Genomic DNA, 25,904 nt, shown 5'->3' on the forward strand with positions numbered 1-25,904 from the left:
TGCATCCTTAAACATTGATAAAAAGCTCATTTCAAGATTTTAAGCATTAGAAATACATCACAATTGATAACATTTGCTGAGAATCAATAGAACTATAGCCTACAGTATTACAGTATAATAAGAATTCAAAATTTTGATTTTGTTTGCATTTGATTAGATAGGCTATTTGTAACTGAAGCTGAATAAATATGATGGGGGACATGGCATTTTAGCATACCTCTACTCAAATCAAAGGGATTATGTTATATTTATTTCACTTTATTAGTAGGCCTATAAGATAAGCTTTTTGGAATGAGTGTTTTTGCTTATTTTAAGATATGCTGTATTATGACATGGCACCGAATATACAAATTTGCCTACTGTTTTGTGCCATGAGCATTTTTGTGTTGTTATAGACGAGTGTTTAAAAAATATTCCAAATATTCCACATTTCATTGCAAGATTTATTGAAAATGGATCCATCTATTAATTTTGATTCCATCTATCGCGAGCACGCATATGTTTTGTGCTCGACTCGTTTTCCTATTCGTGGTTGCTTATATCTCTCACACACAAAATATGGCAACTGGTGAATGGCTGTTTTTGGATTGCAGTGTCCTGAGCTTGGTCTCCAGTTCTTCCAGCTTTGACACATAAACAACAACTCCGGGGCCCTGGGGGGACTGGACTGCTGATTCACATCTAGTAGGCCTATGTCTAGTATGGCGTCTCACGGCAGCATGATGTGGTGCTGTCGCCTCATATCCAGACAGAGAGGTGCATGCAGCGGCAGGGACTTCACAACACACGCGGCGGGCAGACTGCTGTCACCCATCAGCGGTACCAGTGGGAGCGTTCAGAGGTCTTCCAGTGCTATAAAGCACCAGGACAACGAAGAACTTCACGGAGGAGACCCGAGCCCACTGCCCAACTTCACCGCTGCATTGAAAACTAGGCCAACACAGGTGATTATTATTGGTATTATAGTATATAGTGCTTGCCTCTATGTATTCACACTGTCATCGTCTATGGATGAATGATTAATCCACGATTATGGGTTCCACGTACGTACCCCCATTGGTAAGAGTTTTATCTCCGTGACAGTGACAGTGACTTGGACTACGATAAACTCCTCGTATCACCCATTTGCACACTCGTAACGTGTTTGGTTCCCAATCCCACCAACCAAGTCATTTTAAGGACCCTGTTCTGCCTGAAGCCATTGAGAGAACCAGCAACTGTTTATTGACTGGACCATTTAAAGTAAACTATAGTTTATTATAGTTATAGGCTCAACAAAGTGTGTTTATTTGTCAAATACTGTATTTTTCTTGTTCAAATCCACAACACAAGATTTGGGCGAGGTGTTATTCATTTCTACTACCACCCCACTATTATTGCTTATTACAGTATAGGCCTATGCTATATCTGAATATCTAAACAATTATTTACACCACGAAATTACCCGGATTCAATGTGGACTACTGCAGATTTCACCCAGTCTGACCTCGAGTGTGGATGACATTTCACAAATTGCATAATAGTAATTTTTTTGCACAATAGTCATAATCACTTCCATGTTGAAAAAATGTTCATATATATTCGATTCAATTCAAAAGCGTTTTGAGCTTGTAGATTGGATATTTCCAGTATTCAATCATTCACCCCAACCCTTTTCAAGTTTAAGGTTATTGAAGTACAAGTTATTTGTCATGCCTTTTGTTTATGAAGGCTAGTAAAAGGAAAACAAAAATGCAAATTTCATTCATGTATTCCAATGTTCAACGACAGAAATGCAGTTAAATCGTAAATAATCGCAATTATTTTTGAGACAATTCATTGTCAAGTAAAATGACATAACCGTGACAGTTATGTGTTCGTTCAGCCTGGCGGACAGGCACTATGCACTGCAGCTCAGTGCTTTCAGGGTGAGTGACCTGCCGGGGCAGAATATTTCACAACATGTATAGTAAGGGTGTCTCCAAAGTGTCATTGACAGTTGTCTATGATATATAATTCATGAATAGACTCATGGTGAAACGAGGACCCAGTCAGTATGCCGTCCCGGAGCCTACATTGTAGTTATTGTTTTTGTATACAGGCAGAAGAGAGGGGAATCGTAACATATTGGCTCACATACTGTACCTATAGTATAGTGTATAGACCAGGGGTGGGCAACTTTTGACAACGAGAGGGCCACAATAGTTCCACACTCATTCCAGAGGGCCACTATAGTTCGACACAAACTCCAGAGGGCCACTATAGTTCCACACTCACTCCAGAGGGCCACTATAGTTCCACACAAACTCCAGAGGGCCACTATAGTTCCACACAAACTCCAGAGGGCCACTATAGTTCCACACAAACTCCAGAGGGCCACTATAATATAGTGGCCAGAGGGCCATGTTGCATATTACTGTCGTAGCAAAAAATAGCCGATCTACAAGCTCAAAACGTGTCGCAATGCGACGCGTTTTGAACTTGTAGAGCAGCATTTTCTATATTTGAATTGTTATCCTATGTGCCTGTGAAGCACTTTGAAATGCAACCCTGTATGCTATACAAATAAAGTTTATTATTATTTGTATTATTATTATTATTCCACTATTCAATCCGGGAAAGCATCTGTTAGTTTAGATTTTAGCCATAGACCTACAGTTGGTAGCAACCTACGTTTTTCAGGCAACTATTAGGATTTAGAACAGTGGTTTAGAAAAACTGTGGTTCTCAAAAATAGCAGCATGGCACCAAGTGAACATTTTAGAAAAATCTTGAAAGTGGCTGGGGGACGTCCCTGGCACAAAACATTTTTTAGATAGATAGATTTTATTTCCGTCAATAAAAGGAAAAAAGGAGTACTGTACATAGACATACAGTACATACATTAATATAGTGGTACCGAAAAGGTGAAGGCAGAAGCCGAGGCTTATTGCGCCTACCCTTGTTTGAACATGATTCAGAATACACTAAGCAGAGTATAGTGTCAGACTTAGATTACATTAAAAATATAAAGTTCTGGCCATAGATTCTGAGAAAAATAGATCTAAGCCGGGCTTAGATTTGGCCTATATAGTAATAATAATAATAATAAGGGTAGTAATAATAATGGGGGTCCACAGCCATATATATATATATATATATATCTATATATAAAAGCTACTGAAGAATCTGCCTCCGGTTGTAATGGGTTAAACTAAACTAAAGCAGCCTTTTATTAACATCCGAAGTCCCAGAGTTATTTTTAGAAACACGTGCTTCTCGATACAGTAATAAACAGGGAGAAGATTGTTGCTGCACTGTGGCCTTAGCGGATTGTCTTGTTAGTTGTGTTTAGGGGTGCAACGGTTCAGTTACACCTCGGTTCGGTTCGTACTTCGGTATGGGGGCCACGGTTTCGGTTCGGTTTCGGTACAGTAAAAAGAAAAAATCACACCTGTGTAAAGTGAGTGCAACTCTGTGTGGGGGTTTCCGGGGGGGGGGGGGGCAGGAACGCGCCCAGGGTGCCGGGCCGGTTCCGAACTGCCGCCCCGTGTCCGAAACGGTTGAGAAATGACAGAGTTACTGTGTGCCGGTCCCTCTACTGTACCCTCTACTGTACCTTACTGGCACACACGAAATCATCATATACAGTTAATATGGGCATGTGTTTGTGTGTGTGTGTGTGTTAGGTTGCACACAGGTGGTGAAAAACAACCATGCTGTTTTCATGCTCATACCCAGCCAGCCAGGCAGGCACCCACACACATAAGTCCAAGGGACTGGCTTGCACCACTCAAAAAGTTTATTTTTAGCATTATCTTTTATTCTTTTTTTAGCATATATTATTTTATTAGACATTTCTGCCTTTTCATTATTTAAAGGGGGAAAAAAACCTTATATTGCTATTTTAATGTGCCTCATCATTATGTTCAAGGGAAAAACAATGCACCTATGCGCTCACACGTGGTGCACTGCAGACTCGCAGCACATGCAGGGAGGATTCACAGCAGAGTGCCGTGTCGTACAGAAACATTTACAAAAGTTTACAATAAAGATCTCTGCATGAGATATTATGCTTATATTATTAGAAGAAGGGTTTCTATCTACAGTCATGGATTGGACATAGAGTATTTTGTTGGGACTTTTCAGACGGAATGTTCTTCTCCTGCTCCGGGTGGACAGAGCAACAACAACGAGTTGTTTTTGTTCTCTCTCTCCCTTTTTAGCACTCAAACAGCGAGTGCAGATGCAGAAGCAGATCTGAACAAGACGGTGCTTAGAAGCCTGTTGATTCGAGGTTACTCCGCTGTGTGTGTCTCTGTGTATGACGATCAATAATTATTCCACCGAGTGGTCTTTGCGAGGGCTGGATTCTCCTCATCATGCCGTCTCTCTCTCTGTGTGTGTGTGTGTGTGTGTGTGTGTGTAGGGGGTGGGCCGACAGAGTGCTACACTTCTGTGACCGAAAGAGTGCTAGACTTCTTAGTAGGACGGTGTGTGACCGATAGAGTGCTAGACTTCTAAGTAGGACGGTGTGTGACCGAGAAATACATTCTTCGCAGCTGTAAGAAATGAATTAATGCAAACCGAAAAAGCGCGGTTCATTAGAGCGCATTGAACCGTGTATGCTGAACCGAACGGTTCGGTTTTCGGTTGAAAACCGCTGCACCCCTAGTTGTGTTTGGTCTCAAATCCACACGCATCAGCTCATTCAAACTGTCTACCATACATTATCCGTTTTCTGCCTCACACTTTGAGGCACAAATAGTCCCTTACTGCAACAACAAACAAACGACAACAAACAACCTTTTCTTAGCCTGTCGATTTGGCAAAGCTTTCTTTACCATGTGTACAGAAAGAAACCCAGCTAGAAAAAATGTTTTCATAATCCTTTTGGCTTTTCTTTTATTTGTTTTTACCCAGGAACTGGCTTCCCCTGGGAGTCGGAGACGGAGGTTAGATGAGGACAACACTCCCTTTTCAGCGTTCCTGACTGACAACTTTGGTCGTAGGCACAGCTATCTCCGCATCTCACTGACGGAGAAGTGCAACCTGCGCTGTAAGTTAACGCTGGGCCTCATCTGAGATCTCTGCCCACTGAAACGTCTGGTGAAATCTAAATTCAATGAATGGGCTAAAACAAGGTGGAACCAATGCAAAGACTTAAGGGCGGTCCTTATCAGATTGGGGACTGTATCGGGATTGATTTTCAAAGTGGCCGTAGGTTTGTTCACGCTGGTGTTCTCCGCCATTCAAACCCATTTAATGGATTACCAAGGGGTCACTTACCAAAAGTAGTTAATCTAGCATCACAAAAGTCTTTTCAGATGGGGGTCTGAAATACATAATTGCATATTAATTTGGAGGTGCTTGGCATGAACAGGTTTGAGAACCACTGCCCCATAGGGTCATCATCTTCCATTGGCCAAACTGATTTGGGTTCAGAAAGGAAACATTGTGTACTAGAATGAAATGAAACATTGTGTACTAGAATGAAAGGAAGGCCATGATTGAATGCTATTCTTTAACCACTACCCTGTACACGCCATTGTATGTAAAATAGCAAAAAATAGCTGATGTACAAACTCAGTCACGACACAAATCAGCTATTTTGCCAAATGTTCGCCTGTTTTTGCCAAATGTGGCAATGCATTGCTCAAAATGGTGGGGAAAACAAATCGAATATTCCTCACCTTCATGAGGCCACAGCAGGTCCCCCTTTCTCCAAATGCTCTGAAGGGATTCAGACTAGCTAAAACCTCAGAAATGTTCCTTGACCAAACGTTTCTTCTTCCAGATCTCAAAGTGTACCCTACCCCACTACTCTGTGGTTTATCAATTTCTGATTATGGGTTAGTATTGGCCTTAAAAGAGTCTCTTTCACAAACCACCACCAAACACTAACCCACTCTTTTGGTACCTAAAATGGAACCCGTGGCTGCCTCACTTCCTGTACTTTTATAGCTGTTCCGGTTACCTCACCCCACAGCTCCCCCTATTGAAATGTATTGAATCAAACCTTGTCAACAGAAAATGAATGACTATATTCAACTACACAATTTCTTTTCTGTACACTACATTTCGGGGTTACATATTCAACCATATTTTAACCAATATATTCCCTTGTTAACACCCAGTATGTTCAATTTCATTTTCTTTCAATACTTACACATACCAGAGAAGGAAATATATTTCTTCACAAAATGTGTGTTTGCCTATTTGTGTTGAATGCCCACCTATTTCCGGGCAAAAATCTGGCTGTTATGACCTGCTCAGAATAGGAACAGTTCTCAAAGTGGGGTTCCCAGCAAAGTAGCATCACAATCATTTGAACCACTTTATCCATTTATACATTGGCTATTGAAAAAAGCAGATCTAGAAGCTCACAGCATGTCACTTCGTGCCGCACTGCAAGCTTGTAAATCTGCAATTTCTTTAGCGGTGCCTAACCACTTCAACTAACATGTGTGTCTGTCTGTCTGTCCGTCCGTCCCCACGTCCCCTTGAGTACGGAAATACCCCTGGGTGACCTATTGTGAATAATATCGAAAATGTGTGTATGTATACATATATATATATATATATATATATATATATATATATTTAACATAAATCTTCTCTTCTGCCGAACTCTTTTCAGATGGGAGTCCGCGCAGCCAAATGCATATCAATTTGGGGGTTGAAAAAAAAGGTTTGATAATAATGACTCTACTGTGGTTGGGGTTCATGTGGTTAAAGTCCTGTCCCTCTTTCTCAGGTCAGTACTGCATGCCGGAGGAGGGGGTGAAGCTCACCCCACGCAGCCAGCTCCTCACCGCCGCCGAGGTGCTGACTCTGGCTCGTCTTTTCGTCAGGGAGGGAGTGGAGAAGATCCGCCTCACAGGGGGAGAGCCCCTCATCAGACCCGACGTGGTGGATATCATTGGTAAGGTCAGGAGGTGCCCTTTTGGAGATGGTGGTGGGGGGGGGAGTGGGGTTGATAAAAAAGGCCAAACAGCTTTTCATGGGTCGCGAGTACCACGTTTTGCTCTTTAACCCATTCTGACCTGAGATCAGATTCATACGAGGTTTCCACTGGACACACACTGGTCTGATTAACCCATTCTGACCTGAGATCAGATTCTAAAAATGTCAGTCGTTTTTCGATTTTTCAAAAAATAGCAGACCTACAAGCTCGTAGCGCGCCACTCGGTGGCGCGCTATGAGCTTGTAGATCTGCTATTTTTCAATAGCTAAAGCATAACATGATGCTAACACCTAAATGGGTTCCCGATCAGAATGGGTTAAACTAAGCAAAAACTTTTTTTAATTATTATTTTTGAAGAAAAAGTATGTTTGTACACTACTGAGTGGTGCATCCAAATGTATCTTTTTGGGCGTTTAGCTGAGACGTTTGAGAATCACTGATTTTAAAGGGTGAACGAAGAGGCAGAATGAGGCTTCTGACTGGTCCTGATCCTCTAATGGGTTACTATTATTTTCTTTGCTCAAAAAGGCAATATTGGTGCAAAAAACATGTCTTGATATTATTCTCCAGTGCACAATAGAGAAGGCAACCATGTCGGATTCATACTTTTGTGACTACGCTGGCTTAGATGATGACATTCGGCAGGTCTGTCAGGCTGTGTTGTACAGTAGATACCGTGTCACCTGTCTGTCACTTAAGATATCATAGTCTTGGGGTTTTTGAGATAACAAGGAGTGCCTTAATAAAAAAAGTGTCACACCAACCACGCCTCGATTTTTGCAGGTTCTTTTATCTGTTTTACCAGTGGCAGTTGAAAGCTGCTTTGCACATTCATTTATGTTATTGTGACAGTTTGGCCAGCTTGCCCTGCAAATAAATGGCTTTCGTAATGGCGTTAACTTCATGACTAAGCGAATGTTGTGACAGGGCTTTTACTTTTCGACAAATGGTCGTTCAGGAACCAAAGACCATCAATGATTCATAAACCTGCGCTTCCGCCTGTGGACTGGAGTTGTGTCACACACAGGACTAAAAGCAGAGTCCTTCTCACCATGCATTCTTTCAGTCTAAAGGCGATATGCATGAGTGTGGAATGGATAAGGTCACAATGTCGAATGCATGGTTAATGCAAATGGAAAGATGTGGGGGGCATAGCGTACGTACAGACTTAACAGTCAAGCATGTCGGGGGGAGGGGGGGGGGGGGTGTGATGCGATACATAGCTGAGCGGGGAGAGAGGCCACCTGGGAAACACGGACGGTCTGAAATCCCCCCCTCGAGAACAAATGTGTCTACTATCCAGGGATAATGTTCCAGCAGACAGGAGCCATGTGATGTGAGGAGGATCAGCAGTATATTGACATGGTCACCCGACTGATCCCTGCTGGGACCTCACATGAGACAAAAGTTAGAAATAAATAATCTTGATTATTGATTGATTTGAAGTCATATCGCCCAGCCCTATAGTGGGAGACACACTTGAGGGAAGTGGATTATTTTGTGTTGTTACGCAAAACCAACAAAAGTGGTGTGTGTGTGTGTGTGTGTGTGTGTGTGTGTGTGGTCACATGGAGTTCACCATGACAGTGACACAGTTATTAAAAATATGGAGCAGATATGCCAGACTCCACCGCAGTCATTCTGTCGTCGGCTTTGTTCTCCTACTAGTTGCACATCATTCATTCTCTGTGTATTCTATTTCTCAGTAACATTGTAGGGGGTGTGGTTATTGCACTGATAATACTGTTGATATTGTCAACGATATCGCCGTCATGTCGTAACGGCACTGTGATTGTGTGTGTTTGCTTTCGTTTTGCCCAAGCATAGGTAGGCCTGTCGCAATTATTACACAATCACCAAATTGCAGTCATTTGAGATAATCACAATCATTTACATGTTGAAAAATGTTTGTGTATTTTCAAACATTTTCCAAAAATAGCGGAAAGAGCTGATAGATCAACTATTTAGGATTTATAAGGCACTTTTAGAATCGGCCCTCAGGTCTAAATTGAATTGAATTCATCTGTATGTGAACTACTGTCTCTCTCTTGATAGCGGAGCTGAGGAAGTTGGAGGGCCTCAAGACCATTGCGGTCACAACCAACGGCATGAACCTGGCCCGCATGCTGCCCAAGCTAAAGGACGCGGGCCTCGACCTCATCAACATCAGCCTGGATTCCCTGGTGCCTGCCAAGTTTGAGTTCATCGTCCGAAGGAAAGGTATGGCAGTGTCGCAGGCAGTGGACTGCTGCAGCGGCAAAGGACATTTTAATCAGACCAATTATTTTAAATTAAATTATCCATTGGGGGGGGATATGTAAGCCATGAGGCCCATAGGGCAGGAGCCTATCTCGTGTTACTGTAGCGTGAGGCAGCTTGATGTACAATTACACCCCCTGGACATGACGCTAGTGTGTCGCAGGGACTTACCCCCAATCCAACCCTTGATGTGCCAAGCAGGGAGTCTTTGGTATGACAACAATGTAAAAAGACACCACAAATGTATTGGGAAAAGTAACCAATGAAATAATCGCTATTAACATTTTTTTTTAAATCTAATCTCTGAGCATTGCATATTATATTCACTTTCCAAGGCAACAAGAGTTTATTAGTATGCAGTCCGATTACACTCAATCAGCTACAAGAGTGAGTCTTGAAAGTGCACAGTCTCACATTAGCTCTGACAATGCTATTTACTTATAACCCCCTGGCACCAGCAGATCTTTTCTTTTATTGCCTGAAAATCAATACTTATACCGTAGTCGCCGACCGGGTGCAGCCCACTAATTTACTTAAAGAGCGTGAGTGCTTTTAGCGCACAGTGGGGGGGCCAGGAGGGTGTACAGGAGTTGACAGAGTGACAGAGCTCTGGGCAGTAATGTGTCTGGAAGATGGACTGAGTGACTTTAAAAAGGGAGAGACTGAAGGGGAGAACTAGAGAGTGACAGTAGGAGCTTTACTCAGGGCCGTCACAATCATGTCCTTTCACTTGTCAATCAATTGTCGTACAAAATAATTGTGATTAACGATTTGCCTTTTATGCTTTTGGAACAAAGCAATGAACGGGGCAGATATGACACATTTTAAATATTAAACTTAAATATACACCGAAATGACAATGAGCGGTACTTATGATGGCAACAAAACAAATGCCATATTTAATCCATATTTTTAGACTAGGAAATTTCCTCAATTTTTAAAAATGTTCTTGTCTGAGTGTTGAGCAAGACACTGAAGCCCTCGCTGCTTCTGTGTGTGTGTGTGTGTGTGTGTGTGTGTGTGTGTGTGTGTGTGCAGGTAGATCAGTAAAGACCACATGACATGACCCTAAAAATATATATAAATGTATGAAGAAAAAAAACTATTGGTAACTTGATTAACTTCAAAAGGTCAGCTCAAACCATCAATGCAATACTTTGTTTTCAAGAATGTTGCGCACAAATGTGAGTAGCATTACAAAGTTATACGAAAAGACCTATCAATTCCATTTCCCCCTCTATTTCCCATTCCAAGTGTGTTTGTCTTCTATGTAATGCCAGCACTGCTATTCCAAAGCCCCCTCAGGTACATTGTTAAACTAGTTTCAGCAATGGAATCCTTTTTTTTTTTTGGTGGTATAGATCTCGTTGAGCTGGTCATTTTGAAAGTGGCTCTCAAGTAAGAAAAGTGTGGGCACCTCTGTCCTACAGTAAGTGACAAGATATGGAGAAGTGTGCAATAAATACGATTTGTGTAGTGTTCAAAAAAGAAAATGTATAATGAAATGAAATAAACTAAAGCAAGACAAAACTAAGCAATAACACATTACATTGGTGATGGGAACAGAGAGTGAACGGAGGCTCATACATAGTCTGGATTGTCGGTGGTGAGGTGACCACCGAACTACAACATGACGTCACGAGCCGCGGTGAAGAGCAAACCGCCGCCACTGCATCCAGCCCTTCTCTCTGTTTTTACTCACCACCGCTCAACGTTATTTCAGCTACGGTGGTCAGCTCACCACCGGAGCGGTGGTCACCTCACCACCGAAAATCCAGACTATGAATAGGCCTTGAGACGGTTTTCCCAAAACATTTCGCCTACAATTACAGGTTAAGCTCAGGTCATGGTAAATCCCTGTGACAGTTTTACCACAGCCCTCTTATCTGTTGTGAGTTTAATGGCTTACGTTCACCAGCCTTCCTGTTCTCTCACAGCCATTCTTCCCTAGAAATACTGTATGAGATTGCATAAGAAATGGCTTCAATGTTTGTGCTGGTTAAATACTGATGTCATAAACCCAAATAAAAGTGTAATGCTATGAATTATTATTTTAGGGTCGTTCTATGATGGGACAAAGATCGTTTTTTACCAGGAAGTTTACTTGCTTTTTCTCAGGGTTCCACAAGGTCATGGAGGGCATTGACAAGGCCATCGAGATGGGCTACAACCCGGTCAAGGTATAGTGAGCGAACACACACGCACGCACGCACACACACACACACACACACACACACACACACACACACACACACACACACACACACACACACACACACACACACTTTCCTGAAGAGTACAACAGGATACATCTGCGTACTGAACATCCCCCAAATGAAATGAATGGTGTTGCAATTTCAGTTGTAATGACCTATAATATGTTCGTAATAAGCTAAATTAAATGATTTATTTGAATTTGTGTAGATGCTAAAATGCTTCAGACTTCAGTCAATGTTATCTAGACAAGGTTAGTACTGTTTGATGTGAACCTTGTCATATCATGCAATGGGACAGTTGAAATCAGCAGCTGAGTCCTACATACACACTACGCACAATGCGATGCAACTCATTGTGAGCTTGTAGATCTGCTATTTTCTAAAGATTTTTATAGATTATACTTTTGGTACGTTAAGTACATTTTGATAAGAATACTTTTGTAATTTTACTCAAGTAATTTTTTAATTACGACTTTACAAGTAAAATGACCTTTACTTGTGTTTCTACATTGAAATATTTATACTTTACTATTTTAAAATCTGGATCCGGAACTTCAGGAAGTTAACATTTTTATTAGAAAAACAAACGGTAAGTGGGTTTGGTGATGCTCTATATTGTCTGAATCAGCTTAGTTTATGTTTGTTTACATACTAAAAGAGTGACTTTGAGAGCTGTTTCAGCGTACAATGTAAGTCAATGAGGAGCATATTTGGAATTATCAATTTCCAATCACTGGAGCAATTATTTTTGATTTCTTGTCCACATTTGGAGTTACATCACCAAAACCTTGACCAAAGTGGTCTTGCACTTAAGTAAAACATGTGAATACTTTTTACACCACTGGTCATAGCTGCTTGGTACCAGATAAGTTGGTTAAAAGCTGATACTTCTGTGACTGTGGAGAGCAAAGGTCCGTTACTCAGTGGATTTATCATCTATGAAGGTTAAAAAACAAATTGAGCCTCCATCCCCCTCGCAAAAATGTGGGCAAAATTCGTGAGAGCCCCAAATCCATATGGCTACCATTAACAACACAATAAGGCCAAAAAATATCAAAATTTCATTCTGATTTAAGTAGCATGTGACGTGTCAAACTAGGGGGTTTTCGTGATTCTGAATCCATTCCAAGTATTAGTTTTGCACAAAAAAACACTCCTTGGGCTAAATGCCATAACCACTTGACCAAATGTGATGACCATATCACATTAGTGAGGACCTCATCACATTTGTGATGACGGATGTGGCTTTCTTACCCAACTAAAAGCTCTCCTGGTTCTACAGGACAATTTGGCTACTTTTGTCCACTCTCAGAGTTACAGACCCATAATAATAATAATAAGGGTCCATTTTGGATCTCTGGTGAGATGCACTGCAGAATGTCCCATCATGTTGTACTGCCCTCTGCAGGTGAACAGTTTTTTGTGACCAAGTTTTTATTAATCATTTTACATTTTACATTGAGCGCAACCTACAGTACACTCTACTCCGCAATTATTTCCACAGGGACAAACATGTTACAATCTCCCACCTACACATCCTGTCACTTATCCCTCCCCTTTTTTTGTCTTCAACACAGGGCTAACCATCCCCCCTCCCCCCAACCCTCCCACAACCCAATCGGTTTCCGTTATAGTTGCAACAAAAAAGACGTTTCACAAAATGTATGCATGGCTCTGTCTGCAGGTGAACTGTGTGATCATGCGCGGCCTCAATGAAGACGAGCTGCTGGACTTTGTTGCCCTGACGGAGAAGAAGCCGCTGGACGTGCGCTTCATCGAATACATGCCTTTTGATGGTGAGTTCTAACCATAGACCATAGAAAGGTAGCCAGAGCCTATCCTCTGGGGCGTCCGTAACCTCGAGGGAGGGGACATTCGGTCGGGTAGACCAATCAAGAGGCAATGTAAACTGTCTGTTGTCTCAATCCAAATAAAGCTACTTTTGAATTGATTTGACAAGGCCTGTAAAAGGCGCGTTGCGATTGGCCAAAATGGCTAGTAGTCACTTTTGAGTGGCCAGCGTGCCTTCCGCACTCCCGCTTGATTTCTGCCTACCCGCGCGACACAGGTCCCTCCAATTCAGTATTTAAGTCTGTGTATTTAAGTAGTGCTACGTTACGTCCGGGTCCAAGTGGCACCAGCTCCCGTCCGCATCTCATTGTAAATAGAATATCTAAACGTGGGAATCTTTTCACAATGACGTTATTTTTCAGAAGGGAAGCCATTGAGCGTTAAAATGGGTCTTAATATAACACAAATATATGATGTGGAGACAATAAAGACTATTATTATCATTATTATTGCTCTGTAAAATATTTCGGGGGCATATTGAGTATGCAGGCTTGAGTATGTTGAATCTAGTTTGCATTAATGAGGATTTAGTTGACACAATAAAATAAAATGGCGATAGTATTCCACGTGGGGCAGACGGCCTGTCACAGCCAGATTTGGGAGAGCAGCGCAGCTTTGTTGTTGCGAGGAAAGCGGTAAAATTAGACTTTCGTGGTTGTTTTCGTCTCAGATTTAGTCCGACGGAGCGTCACAGTATAACTCTATGGGGACACACAAGCGACACAAAAGTAGGACCCAGTATCTCAGGAGGGGGCGCTCACGTCACAGCTAAAATACTGAATGGACTGCAGTGGCCAATGAAGCATCTAGGTTTTATATCTATGGTTCTAACCACATCAGTGATCATTTCGTTGACTAAAACTATGACGAATTTGTTTTTTCCTATGCCAAATCATAGTGACAATGGCGTAGCGTAAACATTTTAGCTGTGGAAAAGGTGTTTTGATTTCTGAACTTTACCAATAATATTGTCTTATCCGTTTTGTGAACTGCCTTTTATATTTACATGCTTATATCATTTGCAGGTAACAAGTGGAACTTCAAGAAGATGGTGAGCTACCAGGAAATGTTAGACCACATAAGACAGCAGTGGCCCACCCTGGAAATGCTTCCCACCGGACACACAGACACTGCCAAGGTCAGAGCCACGATCATTGTAAAGCTTAAACCGCTTGTGTTTATAAGCTCTCTCTCTCTCTGTTTCTGGCACAACAGCGCCCCTGCTGGTACTAGTCATACTCATGCTCAATGTCACACGGACACATAGGTGAACAACACATAGGCGGGCACGGACGTTGCTGTTCCTTGGAGTGGTTGCACCACTCAAAAAGAACTTCAGACTCGTTTTTGGGCCGAACCTGAGCCACGTGAGGCAACAACGAGCGAGCCAAAGCGAGTGTGTAGTTCAAATGTTTAACACAAATGTGCCATATAGCTTTTGATTCCCTCCTTTTGTTTTCCTTCCCATGGCAGACATTTAAAGTGCCAGGCTTTAAGGGTCAGGTTGGCTTCATCACCTCCATGTCCGAACACTTCTGTGGCTCCTGCAACCGCTTGCGCATCACTGCCGACGGTAACCTCAAGGTAAGAGCTTCACTTTGACTCTGTGGGTGTGTCTGTCTGTGTCTGTCTGTCTGTCGGTCTGTCTGTCTGTGTGTGTGTGTGTGTGTCTCACACACAACAAGAATATCGTTCGTCTGTATCGTTCGTCTCATGTCCAAAACCGTTGCTTTGCAGGATTTAAATTCAAAAGTAGTAGATCTACAAGCTCAAAACATGTTGCTCCGTGCTGCGCTTTGAGCTTGCTGTAGTGTAGCATGATCAAGTGGGGCGTTACTTTCCCCCCAAAAAAACACCCATAACATATGGAGGTTTCTGCCTGACAGCAACGTCATTATAGTGAGTGGTTACTGGGAACAGTCTCTTCCCTTCAGTATTGCTGTAATGTTTCAGACCCTTCTGTCTCTCTCCACCCACTCAGGTGTGTTTGTTCGGTAACTCCGAGGTGTCCCTCAGGGACGTGCTGCGCTCCGGGGCGCCGGAGGAGGAGCTACTGCAGATCATCGGTGCTGCAGTGGGCAGGAAGAAGAAGCAGCATGCAGGTAGGGTGTGTGTGGTTTCCCAGACTGTGAGTCGGGACACGTATGTCGCTCGAGTAAATTCCCCTTAATTTGTTGTTTTCGACATTTTGGTTTTCTATCACAATTTTGTTTCACTGAAGAATTCCATATTATCATTTTTTTAATCTATACATAGTTCTTAACCTTTTGGACGGGCGCTAGCCCCTACTTGGTCCAGCTTTGAGCGTGCGTGTTGTAAAACAAACATTAAATGCCATTGAAAATGAATGGCCATTTTTTTTAAAGACAAAAATGAGGACGCAAATTGTGATTGGTCCGAATGAGATTATGTATGATGATAAGAGCGCCCCTCACTTCTCATGGGTGTGACTTTTAACTGTTACAATTATTATGTCTTCCTCTACGCAGGCATGTTCAGTATCTCGCAGATGAAGAACAGACCCATGATCCTCATCGGTGGGTGATGTGGCTGTACGTAAAGTTGACGCTTTATGGTGCCTTGATAAAAATGCATCTTCACATACAGTAGTAACATAAAAAGATCACACCCGTGTGAACTGAGTGGTGCAACTCCCCTCTATTGGTTCTCTGTATCGTTCCAATTTCTTCTCTGTATCGTTCCAATTTCAGTTCCTATTGATTCTCTGTATCGTTCCAATTTGTATCGTTCCAATTTCTTCTCTGTATCGTTCCAATTTCAGTTCCTATTGGTTTCTAACACGATCTCTCTCTCTCTCTCTGCTTCTGGCACAACAGCGCCACTTTTCCCCCTACTGGTACTCTAAACATAGTCCCATAGTCCCATTGCTGTTCCTTGGACTGGTTGCACCACTCAAGAATGTTTGCATGTTACTGGGAATGTCGTCACTGTCGGGTGGAAATCTCGTATCTTCATATTTATTTACAGTGATGGAAAGTAACTAAGTACATTTACTTAACTACTGTACTTGGGTAAAATTTTGAGGCATTTGTACTTTTCTTGAGTATTTCCAATCTCCAATACTTTTACTTCTACTCCGCTACATCTCAGATCCAAATATTGTTTTACTCCACTGCATTTATTTGGCAGCTTTAGTTACGAGTTATTTTGTAGATTTGGATTGTTATTACTTTTTCCGCCACTATCCCTCAGTAAAAGCCAGGCCGTGACAGTATATTACAGTAGTTGTGTTCTTCCATCGACCCCGGCCTAAGTCAACACCCTCCTTGTCTGACAGGCACCACGTGCAGAAGGACTCTTCGTCTGCCAGAGTCCCAAGACAGCCAGGGGACGACCGCCCCCTCCGTTTCCCAGCCTACAGACCCACTCCTCACCAGGCACGCCAGGTCTCCTCAGCTGTACCGCTCGGGCAGCGAGGGAGTCCTGGGTGGTGAGGACGTTCCGTGCCTTTCAGACAGTACTGTTTCAACAGGGGCAGCTAATGTTCACCGCTCGGGGACCTCTGAAAAAGGGGCTTCCCGTCTTAGTTCGCATGAAAATGAAGGAGACCATCGTGAGACTGGCGGCTTCTGCACCGCAGCACCCTTCTGTTCGTCTGTGTTTGTTCATGTACCGCCTTTCGCCCGTTCTCGCACCGTGAGAGCGGACTATGCCACACGCACAAAAGCACAGAGTCATTCTGCTGCAGAATGTCTCTGGTACGCACACACCTGGAGCCCCAATGTCACCAAGAGACACTTGACGGGGACCCCAGGAATTAACATGTTTTGCACACTACTAAAGGATGCCAAAATAAGTTCCTCCAAACACCACAGTGTTAGACTATGCCACGGACAATCTTCCAGAGACGACCACAAAGTGATCTCGACGCAGCCCGATTCGGACCCAAATCTCCCCGGAAAAAAAGCCGACGAGGTAGACGACGGTACGACGACCACAGCCGAGCTGACCCACGCGGACGCTCAGGGCCGCGCCGCCATGGTGGACGTCGGCGGAAAGGTCCCGACTCGCCGAATGGCCACGGCGCGCGCCACCGTCGTCCTCGGCCCCGTCGCCTTCCGGCTGCTGCGGGACAACCAGCTGGCCAAGGGCGACGCCCTGGCCGTCGCGCAGCTGGCCGGCATAATGGCCGCCAAGCAGACGTCGGCGCTGATCCCGCTCTGTCACCCGCTCCCGTTGGACCACGCCTCCGTCTCCTTCGCGCTCGACGAGGCGCGGAGCGTCGCGGTGGTCACGGCGAGCTGCCGCACCACGGGCAAGACGGGCGTGGAGATGGAGGCGCTGACCGCCGCCGCGGTGGCGGCGCTCGCGCTCTACGACATGTGCAAGGCGGTGAGCCACGACATGGTCATCACGGACATACAGCTGCTCACCAAGACGGGAGGGAAGAGGGACTTCCACCGTCGTCAGCGCTGACCGTCTCCACCCTTGTCCACCACTACCACCAAAACAAAGTGTCAGTGGTTCTCCCAACGGTTTCATTTCAAGGACCTCAGTTTGGTATGCAATTTGGCCACAGACCCCCAATAACTACTTGGACAAATGGAACCGAATGGGCCTGTGAAGGTTGTTAAGGTCCATTTGGTTCCATTTTTACACTCTTTTGTTAATTTTTTTTAACTCATTTAGAGTTGTGAAAATGTATTAATTGACTTTCACTCAACTAGTGCGTGGAAATCCTCTAAAGGTTGCGTCAATAAGGCCTGGAATACATGAAGATGAAAATTCATGTCACAACTCACAATTGACAATAATAATACATAATATAAACAGGCTTAAAACTCTGATGCCAACACTTTACCTTACATTTATTAAAGTAAAGTAAATATGTGTTTGTATTGTCTCATGGGACATTTTAAGTGAGTTATTTTGTTAACTGAAATGAATTATAATGGCCATATGACGAAGTATAAATCAGGATTAAGTGGTTTACTCTGAGAGTTAAAAATGAATTACTCAATTGAATGCATATTAAAAACTGAACGCCTTTTCAACACATTAATGAATGCCTTTCTGTGACATGGATTGCCAAATGTATGCTGTATACTGTATAGCACAGTCTCATGTATTGTAACTGTATCATTCTGTTGTAGCATTGTTGTAGCCCACAATAGCATACAACACCAAGAAAATACAATATACAGTAACTGATTTAATCTCTGCTCTTGCTGTGTACGACATGATTTAGCAGTGTTTCCTAGATTGGGTAACTGTCATTTCAGTGCCACAGAATGTATTTTTGATTTTGTTATTAATGCCTATATCTATCTGAAACATCATTGAAAGCAGATTTACAGTATGTCTCTGTACCTCTAGATGTCACTCTTGTCGCATTTTCATGTGTCAAGTTTTACTGCAAGCTTATTAACTGAAATACTAATAATACACTATGCTAATGAATAATCCCAGTGTATTGGAACAGCCTTTCGTAACTGTTTGTAATACCAATCTGTGAAAAACAAAAACATAGAAAAGAAAGACTAAATTAATTATCCGTAATGTGATTTTCTTTTTAGGAGCACTAACACTTACAGTATTTCTTCTTCATGATTATTATTATTGATTATTGGAGTCCCCTAGGGCTCTATACTACTAGTGTATTTTCTGTTTTCTATTATTGTGGGGAAAGCTTTTGCTGAAAATAGCAGATCGGCAAGCTTTCAAACCGATCTGCTAAAATGTATAAAGGCTTGTTCTGACTAAGTGACTGAGGATAAAACATCTGTTATGAATTACACAGTGGATTCTTTATATAGAATTAAACTGTACATTAATACATGTCTGAAATCCGACCAATGAATATTCACATGAATTGTGTATCACCTTTTTATGGAGATCCCCGATGTTATGAGTATATGGGATATATACTGTATATATATAAACACAGTATATATGTATGGGGGATCGCAATTCTGATAAAAGCTGTGCAGTGGTAAATATCTGTGGAGAATGTCTGAAAAGTGAAAACCCGACGTTCTAAAACAAACTGAAATTATTAGACAAAATGTTTGAGTTGTTACCAACAGTATCCAGGGGCCATCAGCATGTCCGTACATGGACAAACATTCCTGTGTCACCTTTTTTTTCACTCATAATCCATGAAACCCTTGATTCACAGCCTCACTATCAGACGACCTCCTCACCTCTGATTAAGGTTTGGCACCTTTGCATCAAACTACTGTGACAATGCAGTCCTTTAAATCCTGCCATGCCGTTCATTACTAATCATATAGCCTTCGTTATCTTTATAACTCCCATCGCACGCCATCGGCATACTTTCTCATCAACATACTGACTACACCCCAGGTTGGCAGAGGAAGTGTATAGCGCCCAGGATTACTTAGATAATTGGCACTGGGTGAAAAGAAAAACTGTGTTACAAAATCGTGGGATAAAATAAAACAAAAACATACTGACTACAATACCTGTTCACCTTAATTGAAGCTATGTTGAGTTGACAAACTAGTTTAGCTGGTAGTGTTTCCCGTCTCCTCCAGTCCTCAAGTACACTCTGTCCATATATTGTAATAATAACTTTGCAGCTAAGTGGTCCTATTTCTCCTGCAATGTAAAATGCAAGCAGTGATAAGACCCAATTATTGAAATCCCAAACATGGAATATACTTGGACCTGTCTCATGACTGCCACATGCCAGTATACAGTCAGTGGATAGCTTCTCCATGTTTTCAAAATGATAGATAACCACTTTAATATGTCACATATATGTTCAGTGTTTGGCAGTAACTGGTTACTAGTATATTGCTGTAATATTATTACTTTTCCCAGTAATGAGTATAGTGTATGGTATTATTCTGCCAAAACAATAATATTATACTGTACCTATACCTATTACATATTACATTTTCTTTTTTTTGGCTGTTGGCTTGAAAACATTTCATTTAAAAGGTTGAGAGAGATTGCTGCTTTATTTTATAGCCTTTTTGGCTGATCGTGATTGGTTCTAAAAAAGGCTGACTAAACGGATCGTTGTTGTTTTTTTTTGCGGGTGGGGGGGGCGCGCAAAAGTAATATATTATATAATTTGTAATATATTAATCTTGATTCCAAGTAATATAATATTATTACTTTATAGTAATAAGTAACATTATTTATCTCCTAAGTAATATTGCCCAACACATATGTTGCATATAAAAATAGGTTCATATATTTCCTTTCCGTCTAGGGCTAGGTAACAGTGGGTGCCTCAGCTAGGTCAGGAGGTAACAGGGGGGTGCGTCAGCTAGGTCAGGAGGTAACAGGGGGGTGCGTCAGCTAGGTCAGGAGGTAACAGGGGGTGCACGGCCAAAACGTTTGGGAACCTGACTCTAGCTAGCCTGGAACTCACCTATGCTTTTTATGGCATAGACAGCTCCCGGCAGGATCCGCCGGGAGAATATATGCGCAGCTGCGCGACATGAGACTAATTACTTAGAGCGACAGAGAGAGAGAGGAGCGTGTGTGTGTACATGTGTGCGTGTGTATGTCAATTTTACAAAGGCGCAGACAATCAGAAATCAGCAGAGAGTGAGCAATGTTTGCGCTACTCTATGCCGAATTGAAGTGGACTTTTTTTTTCTCCCTGGAAATAAAAACGTCTGGGTTTCCGAGGCTAGACTAGCAGACAGCCGCGAGGTACAATAGGCTAAAACAAACAATGTAACGATGAATGCATAATATGCATGCATGGCAATTCCCATGCGAGTGACTCTCAGCTTACGTCTGTCCCTCACACACACATGCCAAGGGTGATTGACAGTCCTTAATGTAGACCAATTAACTAAATCCAGCCTGTCAAAACTCCAGCAACTATGTAGGTTACACTATGTACTGCACAGGTGTGTGCGTGCAAAGGAGAGAGTGAAAACACATTGGGTGGGTAAAGTTGCAACGCCACTAATGTACTGTATTAAGAAATCAATCCCTTCCTCCTCCTTGATTTTTAGTTGATTATATATACGGGTTTGAACTGTCAAGAACATGTTCATGTACTCAATCACCCAATAAAACAATATTATTGAAAAAAACATCTGTTTTCTTGCATGGCTGCACAGGGGGGCTGAGGGAACACATAAGGATCTAACAGAGGATTGAGGGAACATAGGGCTGAGGGAACATATAGGCATGCCCCCGCTGTGGGCACTATAGTCAGGCTCGGGCTCCAGGATGAAATGACTGAGGGGGCATTTGAAAATGGCGAGGGTTTTATATAGTAAAACTATGCTGTATGTACATAAAAGTGAGGGTGCAGAATTTGGAACGGAGGGTGCTGGGCACCCTCTGGCACCCGCGTGGCGCCGGGCCTGACTATAGTCAATGAGTTATGGCAATTTGAAGTGTTTTAAACACTGCTGTATAGTGGGACATCTAGCGAAGAGCTACACAGGGTGACAAAATTCACCAGCGTAGTCGTAGAGATCAAACGCCGCCGATTTCGATGGTTATTGGGGCATGTGTTCAGGATGGCCCAGGATCACATCCCAAAGGTCGCTTTAGGACGTGCTCCTGCAGGGAAAAGGTCGGCTTAAGACAACCTGGCGACGAACTGTGGCAGCCGAGCTGAAGGAGGCAAGGTTATAATAGTTAACTAAAACTAACTAAAAAACGAAAAGCCCATTTTTATTATTAATATTATTATTATTGTGTTATTTTTTTGTAGTATTAGGTTTCCAAGTCTCAGCTGAAACGTTTGTAAACCCCTGGCCTAGTATGTTCCCTAATGTTTACTTTTCCACCCTGGTTCTTGTTAAATGACATAACTGATATTTATCTGTTGTTGATGAGCATACATTTTGCGCTGGCTATATATGCCGGTGGGCTGGTTATCTGCAGCCTACCATGCTGTGTAGATACTGAAGAGTTAAATAAATCTACCTTGAGGTTACGATATTCCAACAATGTGAACAGTGTGACTTTCTTTTTTTTTTGAAGGATTGGGTTACATCTGGGACAACACTTTGAAAAGGGGTGGTTCACTTTTGAGTTGTATAATTATATTGTAAGACAGCTGTGTATCAATAGTCAGTGAGTTTCACATTGCGGTTTGTGCTGCATCACTAGTCACTGGGTTTAAGGATGAGGGCTTGCAGTGCTTTGCAGTTTTTCCTTTTCTGTCTGTGTGAGGCTGCCAACATTAACTTTCAGTTGAGCGTCGAGAACCAAGGAACAGCAAGCACAGAGTTGGGCATCGACGACAAAACCATAGAGTTGAGCATCGACAACAAAACCATAGAGTTGAGCATCGATCATAAGAGCATCGAGGTGGTATTCCCAGTTTTCCCACCTCCCACCGTCCCTCGCACCGTGGAACTCTCACCTACCACCGTGGGAGCAAGTGAAATATGTACAGGTAAATGGTAAATAGTGCATTTACATAGCGCTTCTATCCAAAGCTTTACATAGATAGATTTTAAATAGTGGATCTCCAATTTAGGGAATAATGTTCCTATGCAGACCAATGACTTAATTTAATGTTGTATGAGCATTGAGCCGTGGCTCAACCTATGGGGATAAATCTCCTCTCACCATCTCTGACTGCAGTAAAACAAAGAAAGATTTGCACCTCGGAGCACAGGTCTCCTCCAGGACAGGTAGTAGAAGTAAATCTTAGCGAATGAAGGATGAAGCATGGAAATCTGTTGGACAAGCAGACAGATCCGTCTTGATGAGGACTTAATTTCACCCACCTTTTTACTTGTAAAACGGTGATGTGACAATAAAGATGATTCTGATATGTTTGGACAAAATCTGAGTAATAGCAAAAAATGTTCCAAGTAAAAATTGGCTTCCTGGTGTCGCTATAAGAGGACAATGTGAGAGTGGCATTTTTTCCTCTGCCTAATGGGAATGTGTGTGCAAAGTTCCATGAAACTGGACGCAGTGTTCATGATTTGTGTGTTGTGATTGTTTTGTGATGCACAACCTATGTAAAACGCCTATGTAAAACGCCGATAAATGAACCATTTACCACGCCTGTCATTTCCACTTTTCAGAGTCAGTTTGCACTTCGCACACTTCAGATTCGGATTCACACTTGACGGTGGTGTGTATTATTACATGTCTACTGAGGTGAAAACCTGGAATGAGAGCAAACAATTCTGTAGAAGCAAACAATCACACCTGATAATCGTAAAGAGTGAAGAAAAAGAGGTACATTATTGTGTATGCGTACATACGTGCATGCAAGCGTGCATGTTATTATTGTTGTTGTTGTTGTTGTTGTTGTTGTACAGATGTACTTCAGTAACCTCCTGCTTTTCTGTCCAGGACCTTCTTAAAAGAATTGTTAACAACAACAAGCATGGATTGTGGATTGGCTTGAGTCAAAATGATGTACAAGGAATCTGGAAGTGGGTGGATGGAACACTGCTGACCACACCAACGTAAGACTTTACCTTCATTCTTCCTTCATTTATGCTCATGTACTAGTGTGTATTCATTTTTGTCAATGAAAATATCAACCTGAACCATATATATAGGTTCTAGGATCTATTTTTAGAAAACACGGTGTTTCCTTCCACTGTTACGCTGACGACAGCCAAATCTACCTGCCTCTGAAACGTAACAACCCTGACTCCTTAAAACCCTTGCTCGCTTGCCTGGAGGATGTAAAAGCATGGCTGGCTTTAAACTTTTTAAACTTTAACGACGGCAAGACCGAAGTTATGGTGTTTGGGCCAAGCAACAATGTGTTTCCTCCTGGTGATTTGGGTCCCCTTGAGCCTTTGTTAAAGCCAATTGCCACCAATCTAGGCTTTAAGATAGACTCTGATCTAAAAATGGACAAACAGGTAAATGAAACAGTCAGAAAGAGCTTCTTCCTGCTTAGAAGGCTGGCAAAGATTAAATCTTGTCTTTCCCGCCCTGTGTTCGAAACAGTTATCCATGCCTTTATGACATCCCTCCTCGACTACTGTAATGCCCTGTAGTTAACCAGGCCTCCATCTCTCGCTTACAGCTAGTCCAGAATGCCGCCGCACGGTTGCTTACAGGCACACGTAAACGTGACCATATTAGTCCTGTACTAGCCTCCCTCCATTGGCTTCCTGTGCGATACAGGATTGATTTCAAGGTTTTGTTTTTTCATTTATCTCTCTGAACTACTCATACCGTATGTTCCCACAAGGACCCTCAGGTCGTCTGACCAGCTTCTCCTGGTGGTGCCTAAATCAAGGCTGAAGCTCAGAGGGAACCGGGCTTTTGCAGTGGCAGCTCCCAAGCTCTGGAATGAGCTGCCTCTGCACATAAGACAAGCCCCCACTCTTCAGGTGTTTAAATCACGCCTCAAGACATATTTTTATTCTTTGGCTTTTCCAAGCATAGTATGAGCTTTTGATGTTGAAAGTGACACTGTGTACTGTATGTTGTTTGTTTTGAAATGAAGTTGTGATTTTTATTATTTTATTTTAAAGCACTTTGGTACAACTTGTTGTTATTTAAATGTGCTATAGAAATAAAGATGGTATGGTATGTATATAGGCACTAGGTGAGAACAATTAATGCAACAACGACAGAAGTGCAATAAACAAAGAAACAAACAAGACTCAAACATTAAGTGCGGTGAGTATACTGTATATCCTACAGTACATGTAGTGTAAGATGTATTAAAATGTTCCGACCTCTACAGGTACTGGGGACCAGCTGGTGAGCCTAATGGCAATCATGGAGACTGTGGCGCATACAATTACCATACCTACGGATGGGACGACAGAACATGTTCGGTGACTCTCGTTTTGGTGTGTGAAAGAGTTGTGTAGTGAAATCATCACTGTCGCGACTTGTGCGGTGTGATGCGTACGTCACAATGTGTTACACAGCATGTCATTGATTCTGTGCTTTGGGAATTGTCATCTTTAATTTTCTTTTCTTTTTTTTCATTGTGCAACGCACTATGCTTTTGTTACAAGGGTCATCGTGTCCATACACAGACAACTGGCAAGACTTGTCCATGTTCGTGGGAAATATTTGATAAGAAATAGAAACAACAAATTGTTTAATTATATTGAATTATTGAAATCAGAATACTGTATGTATACAATCAGAACAGACTCCAGTCTCCAGGTTTTCTGCAGAATAACTAGAATACTAGACGAGTGAAATGAAAAATATTTAGACCATATCCGAATTCATATACCTATAGTAACAATGGATGCCAAATTTTAATTACTTCCTTTGAACGAAAACATGATGCCTGATGAAGTGTCGAGTGTCGTGTCGAGCATGAATAAAAATGAAGATTGATTTCATTCACCTGGTTTATTCCCATTGCTGGGCATTCCTCCAAACACAGCTGATGTTGATCACAGAACTACTCAGTTTTTAAATCTCATTCAAGATGACATCCAGACAGGGCATTACGAGCTAGCTCTATATGTGCTTCTGTTATTATAGTCTATTAATGCCAGTGTTGGAAAAGTTACTCAAAAATGATAATATTAAGTCACAGGCCCAAAAGCTCAACGGTTAAAGATTAACATGTGATGTCATGACATACTTTTAATTTGTGTTTTTTCTATTCACTTGGTCATATAAGGTCCACAGAATGAGAGGTTTGCTTTTTCACAATTTAACCATACATCAAACATCACATAAGTCATTGGAAATTAAAGGGTCTCCCCTTTAGCCACACAAACGAT

The 25,904-nt window shown here is 42.2% G+C and overlaps 1 protein-coding gene across 3 annotated transcripts; it reads left to right on the forward strand.

Annotated features, from left to right (window-relative positions):
• The first annotated feature begins 604 nt into the window (after positions 1–604).
• mocs1 (molybdenum cofactor synthesis 1) lies at positions 605–19,578 on the forward strand. Of its 3 annotated transcripts, none has more exons than XM_080784464.1 (11): positions 605–944; positions 4,882–5,017; positions 6,716–6,883; positions 8,981–9,145; positions 11,303–11,364; positions 13,085–13,196; positions 14,277–14,389; positions 14,725–14,835; positions 15,233–15,353; positions 15,741–15,788; positions 16,550–19,578. In XM_080784464.1, the coding sequence occupies exons 1-11, from the start codon at positions 693–695 to the stop codon at positions 17,686–17,688; spliced, it is 2,427 nt and encodes an 808-aa protein (XP_080640590.1). In that variant the 5' UTR covers positions 605–692; the 3' UTR covers positions 17,689–19,578. The 3 variants fall into 3 exon arrangements, with proteins under 3 accessions (XP_080640590.1, XP_080640591.1, XP_080640592.1); XM_080784466.1 differs by having other exon boundaries at positions 606–944; positions 15,741–15,803; positions 16,550–16,691; XM_080784465.1 differs by lacking the exon at positions 15,741–15,788.
• The last annotated feature ends 6,326 nt before the right edge of the window (positions 19,579–25,904 follow it).

The sequence above is a fragment of the Protomyctophum bolini genome, assembly GCF_963924005.1.
Source record: "Protomyctophum bolini genome assembly, chromosome: 15".
Taxonomy (NCBI): Eukaryota; Metazoa; Chordata; class Actinopteri; order Myctophiformes; family Myctophidae; genus Protomyctophum; species Protomyctophum bolini.

Coding starts and splice junctions, on each gene's coding strand:
- mocs1 (XM_080784464.1), top strand. CDS start 693: ATGTCTAGTATGGCGTCTCACGGCAGCATGATGTGGTGCTGTCGCCTC. Junction 945..4,881: donor TGAAAACTAGGCCAACACAG/GTGATTATTATT, acceptor GTTTTTACCCAG/GAACTGGCTTCCCCTGGGAG. Junction 15,354..15,740: donor GAAGAAGAAGCAGCATGCAG/GTAGGGTGTGTG, acceptor TCCTCTACGCAG/GCATGTTCAGTATCTCGCAG.